Below are 8,894 nucleotides of genomic sequence, written 5' to 3'. Positions count from 1 at the left end.
TAGTAAACCTACCTTATTGTAAGTGTTATGTCTATATTGTACAATTATTTTTACTTTGAAGTCGGTGTCAGTCAATGTAGATTCATTACGTAATTGTTACTATACTTTCAATTGTCAATTGTTATGGTAGAAATATGGAAACCCTTACGTAGAAATATCACTGCATACCTTGGCTGACACCGACATCACAGTAAAAATAATTGTACAATATAGACATAACACTTACAATAAGGTAGGTTTACTATTTTCAAGGAATTATTTCGTTACTTTTTAGTGTACTGTTTTTTTTGAGAATATTTTGTTTTTGGTGTATTTTGTTTTGTTTTTAGTGCATTCTGTTTTGTTTTTCGTGTATTTTAATATCAGTATAGAAGCATAGATATTAATGTCTTAAACTAGCTTTTGCCCTCGACTCCGTCTGCATGGATTTAAAAAAAGTAAGGAACTTTAGTGTTCTTCCAGACTATCCTCTACATCTATGCCAAATTTCAACGAGATCCGTTCAGCAGTTTAGACTACAAACACTAACAAACATCCATGTAAACTTTCGCATTTATAATATTAGTAAAAAGTTAGGTGTAAGAGTTACGTCATCAGTTAGAAAATAAATGCACGTGACATTATTTCTGCCTCCCCCCTTAGCAGAGGCAGTTACCTCCCCTTTAAAGCCACTAATTATGGAATCCCATTTACAGACATATACCAGAAAGTGTTAAGAAGAATGTGGATGGCTACAAAGGTAGAGGAAGACCGAAAATGGGGTGTGTGAAAGAGGATATGCTTAAGAAAGGAGTGGATTCAGATATGACGGCTGATAGATATATATGGAAGAGTACATACTGTGCCGATCTCCGTAAGGGATAAGGGCAAGTTGATGATGAATTTTGAAATTCCATTTAGCGGTGTATTAGTGTTAAAAGCAATTCCAGTGATAAAAGCTTTAATCAAATTGATTGTATAATTACGTTACTTACCTTTAAAGTGGACATGCGGTCATGCAATAAAACTATTTACACTAGGGTTGTAACGGAGGCCATTTTAACGGAAGCGGATGCGGATGCGAAGGCGAAGGGCTTCACCTCTGCAGAAGCGGAGGTTAACGGAAACGGAAGTGGATGTCAATAATAAAATATTAATTGCGATTTATTAAACATATAAAAACTGAAACTACGTTAATTCAAAATACAGATTGGTACATAATTACAAGATGCAGTTTATTATGCAAATATAATGTATAACAATTATAGTTGGTTGACATATCACGCCCGCGCGGGCCGCATAAACCATACCTAATCGCTCTGCTCGCGTTAAAGACGTAAATTAACCTCTGTTATAACTCCGCATGGAGTTATCATTTCTTACGGAAGTTCCGCACTTGCGGATGCGGAAGCGGAGTTCCGTTACACCCCTAATTTACACTAATGTTTACTGCTTATAAATTCGTGCACAATACATTATTATGTTATGCTAAAATCAGCAATAAAACGAGCATATGCCATGACATAAGAGATGCTACCAAACAAGCTGTTTTTTTGTTGTTAAAAGAATGGTTAAATGGTCCATTATATTAAAGCTCTAACTACCGAATGTTAATTTTTACTTAAGCTAAATAGTTAACATTATTAATACAAATAAAAATCACATATTAAAGTTGTATTATTAATAATTGCCACATTTACAGCGTGTGAACAATATACACTAAGGACTCCATTAGTTAGCATTTAACTTCATTGCGTCAGTTAACTCTATCCACTATTTTCACCAAGGGCGGATCCAGCTGGGGCCAATGGGGGGGAGGTCACATAGTCGTGGTCAAGTCAAGAGCTTGACAAAATATATTTACATATTTTATACGCCGATTCGCCGTTGATCCTCACCTGTCCACCATCCTTGAGCTGCAGGTTGACGGAGAACTTGCAGGAGACCTCGTTGGTGGTGAGAGTGAACTCCTGGCTGCCGCTGACCAGCTCGCGGCTGGAGTGCGAGGGTAGTGAGGGGTCGCTGATGAGCCTCAAGCTGTCCAGCGCCTTGGGGTCGTCGCTGATAGGACCAGGGTAATCCTCCTTAACCTGAAAGTATAAACAATATGTAGTTTAGTTTTTTGAACGAAATAAAAACTAACCAAGACGAACGGATCTCGATGAAATATGGCATAGATGTAGAGGATAGTCTGGAAGGACACATAGGTTGAACTTTGGCATTTTCTAATTCCACGCGGACGGAGTCGCGGGCGAAAGCTAGTCTGGGATAAACTAGAGTTTATGATTCGTTTTGCATTTGCGTGATATCAAAAAGCATGCAACCGATATTGTTATTAAAATATTCCGATGTTTACCTGTCCCGGTACTTTAGGCACTTTAGCTACGAGGAGTCTGGTGGTGGGCACGCCGGGCATCACGCTGATCAACGCGCCGGCCTTGCCTGAGTAGATACCAGACCCTGAAAAAACAAATCTAACTTAGGTAAACTTAGTTAACTATATAACTAAATTTTAAATGCGAAAGTTTAGATGGATGGATGTTTGTTGGAGTTTGTAGCCTACACTGGTGAACGGATCTCGATAAAATTTGATAAAGACGTAGAGGATACTCTTGAAGAACATATTGGATACTCACTTTTGTTTTTTTAATTCCACGCAGACAGAGTCACGGGCGAAAGCTAGTACAGTAAATGAATTGAAGTGGATTACATGCTGATGAGCTAATTAAAATCCCTTTCCCTTACCACCCTTTTGTTATAAAAAAGGTAGGAAGGGAAAGTGGATTTGATGGTGAAGGAGACTCATAGGAAAAGGAAATTTCCTCTTTATGTGCGTCTCCTCCTCTGAAAATTTAGGATAGGCAACGCATTTACAATTGCGGATGTCTATGGGCAGCGGTCGCTTCGCCATTTTGGCGGTTTCATGGCCGCTTACACCTTTGACATCTTATAATATGAAAAAAAATAAAGTGCCTATAATTTCAAAAACAAAACATTCTGAAATCAAAAATCTTTTCTCAAAAAAAAAACAAAGGAAATTTGATACTGGCCACAAATAGATTTTTTTAAAATAATTATAAAAATGTTACTAACCAGCACTGCCCACTCTCACGTTGTTAGCGCCTGATGCTAAGAAGTTGACGTTCATAGCGTAAGTATACGCCTCTTGGATTTCCACAGCTGAAATATAGAATTATATTAACTTGTTATAGGACAGAAAAACCAAAAAATTATAACTAAAACATGCTAAAAACTAGTCGGTGCAGCCACCAGAATAATAGACGTGAGTGCTAGCAGTTAAATAGTTAAAACATACGTTATCCTACTTCTTACTTCTTACTAATATTATAAATGCAAAAGTTTAGATGAATGGATGTTTGTAAGAGTTTGTAGCCTAAACGGATGAACGGATCTCGATGAAATTTGGCATAAATGTAGAGGATAGTCTGGAACACATACAAGGCTACTCAGTTTTTTTTTTAATTCCACGCAGACGGAGTCACGGACAAAAGCTATACCTATAATAGTATTATTTCTAATGGCAATCTCTAGCGAAACCTACCAGTTAAATACGGCATCTCAGAGAACCACATGGTACTGAAGATCACATCAGTGAGGTTATGTTTCTGCACGACCTGGACAGCCGGCACTTGGAACATCAGATCGAAGCAGATGTAGTGGCCAAAGGTGACCCCGAAGTCGGTACTGAAGATGCCCAGCTCCGGCTTCAAAGCTGGTGTACGAGTGAACTCGCCGAACAAATTTATCTTACGGTAACTGAAAGGAAGACACATGTTTTTACTAATATTATAAATGCGAAAGTTTGAATTGATGTTTGTTAGACTTTACTGCCTAAACAGCTGAACAGATTTCGAAGGAAGCATAAATGACTCTACGTTCTCTCTACATTCATATAATCTAGTAAAAAATAGGCAAGAAACAGCCTATTTGTATTAGTATTTTCGGTTTGAACACTTAATTAAATGCGTTTTCGAACTATATAACTCGAGTTTTACTCCGTTGAAAATTAGTTCAACCTAACACTTATGGATCACTAGGTAATCTATACTAATATTATAAAGAGGAAAGTTTTGATTTTTGTCCGGTCTAATTTAAAAAAATGTATCAACATTAAAAAGCTACGTTATTATTGAGAATATAGGTTATATTTATTTTAATATAACGAGGACGAAATCGCAAGCAACAGACTAGCGAAATAAATGGAAACTGGAAACCCAGCATAAGCATAGGCTGACGATGCAATGAAGCAACTCACCGGTCTATAACAGCGCCGTTTCTATCAAACACAACGTTGGTATTAAATAGGTATTCTTTCTGTTCAGGGCAGTATTCCCCGGGCGCGTTGCTACAGTCCATCACTTCTTGTACGTTAATGACCACGTAGATTAGATGCTCACGGGCCGCTGCGGATATTGAGACTAGAATCTGAAAGAAGTTATTGTTATTAGTTCATGCTACTACAATTCGTGTTAATCTGTCAAAGAATATGTTTTGTCCAAAGACATATAAATCTGTACTATTATAATAAAGCGTAAATACACACTTCTTTGTTGACTAAGATGTCAGCAATTACAGCATGTTTTTGAATAATCCTTTCTGTAATAAAAAGCCCTACACATACGTCACGCTTTAGGCTGTATATTTTCACTCCGTTAAACCTAGGGGTAAAGGTTTTGGATAAAAACCCTAATGTAGGAAAGAGACCATAAGTTGCTGCCAACATCAAGAAAGCAAGATTGCTAAGGTTTGACATGTCATGTCATTTTGACATTTGCTATTGATAATATGACACATGTAAATAATAAAATAATCTTTTCACAATTTCATGCGGATGAAGCCGCACGAGAACAGCTAGTAATGTATAAACGAGGCGTAATTGTGAATAAAAAATTTCGTCGGTATTTTCTTTGAAAGGTTAAGTTGTCTAGTTTAGTAAATAGATAGCGTGAGTTTATGATTATGTGAAAAATGCGTCAGATGAAGTGTCAACTATGCCTTCTCTATATATTTAAATCTCTTTGGTATCGTCAAACAGTATGTCCTGTAGTGATCAAATTTTCGTCGTGTTCTGAAGTCGTTAATAAATAATTCTGGTCCAAAACTTGTTATTTTGTGTATTCATAATATTATACTTGGGATTCCTTTTTACATTATTGTTAGTTACGTTATCAACTGTCATAAAGTATGTAACTCAATAGTACTTAGTTTATCAATTTCGCTAGACTCTAGTGCAACATTGTAATGCCTATTTGTTAAAGAAAATATTACTGGTACTTTGCTGGTAATATCCACCGTGGTAAATAGACTAACATCATAAAATACACGTAATATTACTTGTTAATACTCACTTCGTCGTATAACTCAGGGTTCAGAGCTGGTATGGGTGTGGTTTTGAGGATTCCGTGTACAGGAACCAGTATACGACGCTGCCCTCTCGTGAGTGTCATCTCCGGGAAAACTATTATATCTGCATTCTGAAATAATAACGTTAAAATTAATTTTGTGCTCGTAAGTTACTTTTACGATAGGCGCTGCACAAAATATCGTGATTCGTCGATACGGATACTGTCACTCAAAAGTTTAGTGTTAGGTCCTCGTGAAAAGATTGTAAGAGTGTGGGGGATAGGGAAGACAAGCGATAAACGCTACAAGAAAGCTACTTTTAGTAGTAATGAATTGTGTTTTTTGTTTCAAATCTATACTAATATTATAAAGAGGAAAGATTTTTTTGTATCTATTGAAATAACTCAAAAACTACTGGACCGATTTTAAAAATTCTTACACCATTGAAAAGCTACGTTAAAAGTGAGAAACATAGGAACATGTACTATTTTTTTAAAGTTCTATACGGACGATGTCGCAAGCTACAGCTAGTCAAATATAAATTTGGTTTGATGGATTATCCCATTTTAATTGTTATATTATTCACCTGTTCCGCGGCCTCTTTTATCAAGTTAACATAGTTTTGTAAGTTGGTAGATACATTTGTGTTGACCTCGTACTCCACCACGGCGGCGACGTAGCTGTCATCTTGGGGGGTAGATTTCTGAAAATGTAAACAAAAATATTTTACTTTGTTTTCTTTCAAAAGATAAACTTACATCCACATCCAACTTAACTATCGAGATTGAATTATGCCGTAACACACATAAAAAAAATAATAAAAAAACATACAGACAAATTGAATACTTCCTTCTCTTGGGAAGTCGATAAAAAAATTAACAAAACATTTGATATTTACTTTTTAAACCATATTTATCAGAGGTTAGTTCAAAGGTCTTTATAATCTAAAATAATGTTTGAATTATAATATTGGAATAAATTAATAAACTGATTTGGTCTAAATAACCTATTTTACAATTAACATAACTAATAATGTAGATAATTTACCTGTTCCGAGTAAAAGACGAGACAAAGAAACAGAGTCGACACAAACAATCTCATTGTTCAAGGGAAAATACACTTTATTTGTATACTGTTAAAGGTAACTTTTACATTAGAGGTACGATCACAGAGTTCAAATTCACTCGTACATGTTTGTGTACAAGTATTTACTGCACGGAGTCCCGTATAGAACTGTCTGTAAGTTGGCTGATGCGAAGACAACATAAATATAAATCAACCTTGGACTTCAACACATGCGCAGTATCCATTGAAGTCGCGACGCGGGAATTTTAAATCTTATCAACATTATAAATGCGAAAGTTTAGGTGGATTTTTGTTTGTAGTTTGTAGCCTAAACTGCTTAACGGATTTCGATGAAATTTGGTGTAGATGTAGAGGATAGTATGGAAGAAAACACAGGCTACTTACTTTTAGTTTTTTTTTAATTCCACGCGGGCAAAAGCTAGTTGGAAAATAATTTCTAGCTGTACATTCTGTCAAAACTGTGGGTAACGTACAAAAACATGCCATCTCTGTCATTCACTTTGAATAGACAACTATATATCAACACAAGTGTTACAGTATTTCACGGTTAATTTTATTTTTTAAGTTAATCGAAAGTATCAAATACCATTATTATGAAATAAGGAATATTAAAATATTAAAAAGCGAAAGATTAGATCGATAGATGTATCGATTATTGAATGTTTCTTACTAGAATCAGAATGGTATAACGGATCTTAATGAAATTTAGCACAGATTTAAAACACAATCTGGAAACACATAGGATACTAAAGATACTAAGTTTTTAAATCCACGAGAACGGAGTACATGGCGACACTTAATTATTTAATACTAGCTTTAGCCAGCGACTCCGTTCCCGTGAAATTAAAAAAAAAACAAGCACCCTATGTGTTATTCCAGATTATCTTCTACATGTATACCAAATTTCATAGAAATCCATTCAACAGTTTTGGCTACAAACTCTAACATACATCCATCTAAACTTTCGCATTTATAATAATTATTTAATATGTATTATTAAAAACAAAGTTCACAGACCTGCAAAGAAATCCCGAATAGACACGATATAATTAACAATAATGTAGGAGACATGATCACGTTTGCACGAAACATGATGCGTGATTCAACTTATGATAAACAATAACCATCAGAGGTTATGTACACTTTATATATTACACATAATCGAGATATCTGCAGATTTATTTCTTATCAAAATTCTCATTTACACGCTTAAGAACGAACATTTCCTTCGTTAGGAATATTGATAAAGCTTAGTACACAATATTTTAAACGCACAATTTTTTTTTAACATAAATATTACACGAAAACTAAAGAACAAATAAGCATTATACATAATTCTATACAAAACTAACTTAATATCGAAATAAACATTTAATTAGTAGTTCAGGAAATTGTTAAATATCAGACAATAAGCCGTATGCATAAAAAATATAATTTTTATTTATAAAAATCTCATTTAGACAATGGAAACAAACATCACATGTCGCTGGGACACGGGATTTCACCGGAGTGCCGACTCATTCACTAACCAGTTACAAATAAACTGCACATGCAATTGTTTTATTATTTTCCTTGTATCTTCATACATAATTCGTGAAAACTTTGATAAACATGCACAAAGATACATTATTTGTAAATAGAAATAAAAGATTTTCATGTTTCCTATCAATACCACTTCTAATTACAAATAGCCAGTTCGGGCGATGTTGGATTACCAGCCAGGGCGCTAAACAAAAATGGCCGCTTAAAGTCTGTAAATTACATTGTTAACTTAAATGTAAATTGATAAATGAGGGCGTAGAAAACTCGGTACTGATTAAAAGTACGTGGGCTGAACTAAAAATTGTCCATCAGGAGAGTTAGTAATTTTAGCCACAAAAATTATCCAAAACAATTATTTTCCTTTAAATTACTAACTACGTATAATACAAAATTCGAATCCGTAGTAATCGAGTATAAGAAGTTTTATCGAAACCAATTTACGAAATATCTTTCTAATACTCGTAAACTACAAGTTTTCGAGATAAGTGTCCTCCCAGTCACGCTCCTATCTAACAATCAGATTTTATCAAATAATCCTAACTTTTGTTCCTTTGCTTTTTCTTAATTTTATTCTAAAATACCAAGTTTAAATAACTCTCGTTTTCACGGATAAAGCTTTGATAAACTTTGCCACAGATCTGTACAAATACACCTATAGAAACTCTTTTATATTTTTTTTAATAAAAAAAATATTTCGTCATCGGAAGAGACTGGCTGATAAGATTGTTATTTTGTATAACGTTTATCTCGTATGATACAATGATAGGATACAATTATAATTTTATCGTATTGGATTATTTTAATCCCTATGTTCCTTCCTATTTTTATAAATACCTGGAGAACCCTTTATCTTACAATATTGGTTTCTTGAACGATAACATTATCCACATTTTGTTCTTCATTCCGTTAAGTCTTTGTTAATC

The 8,894-nt window shown here is 34.6% G+C and overlaps 1 protein-coding gene across 2 annotated transcripts in view; it reads right to left on the bottom strand.

Annotated features, from left to right (window-relative positions):
• The window catches only part of LOC106109585 (vanin-like protein 2), a 12,060-nt gene extending 5,464 nt beyond the window's left edge, over positions 1–6,596 (bottom strand). The window contains exons 1-8 of one of the 2 annotated variants that reach the window (XM_013291152.1): positions 6,391–6,596; positions 5,930–6,046; positions 5,349–5,474; positions 4,256–4,425; positions 3,542–3,756; positions 3,073–3,159; positions 2,336–2,439; positions 1,878–2,069 (exon numbers count right to left, since the gene is read on the bottom strand). In XM_013291152.1, coding sequence (XP_013146606.1) covers positions 1,878–2,069; positions 2,336–2,439; positions 3,073–3,159; positions 3,542–3,756; positions 4,256–4,425; positions 5,349–5,474; positions 5,930–6,046; positions 6,391–6,444 — 1,065 coding nt within the window. In that variant the 5' untranslated portion in view covers positions 6,445–6,596. The remainder of the gene's footprint in view (positions 1–1,877; positions 2,070–2,335; positions 2,440–3,072; positions 3,160–3,541; positions 3,757–4,255; positions 4,426–5,348; positions 5,475–5,929; positions 6,047–6,390) is intronic. The other variant, XM_013291145.1, reaches the window with a different exon arrangement.
• Between the last annotated feature and the right edge of the window lie 2,298 nt (positions 6,597–8,894).

The sequence above is a fragment of the Papilio polytes genome, unplaced genomic scaffold (assembly GCF_000836215.1).
Source record: "Papilio polytes unplaced genomic scaffold, Ppol_1.0 DF824269.1, whole genome shotgun sequence".
NCBI classification, from domain to species: domain Eukaryota; kingdom Metazoa; phylum Arthropoda; class Insecta; order Lepidoptera; family Papilionidae; genus Papilio; species Papilio polytes.
This window is presented reverse-complemented; position numbering and strand designations above follow the sequence as displayed.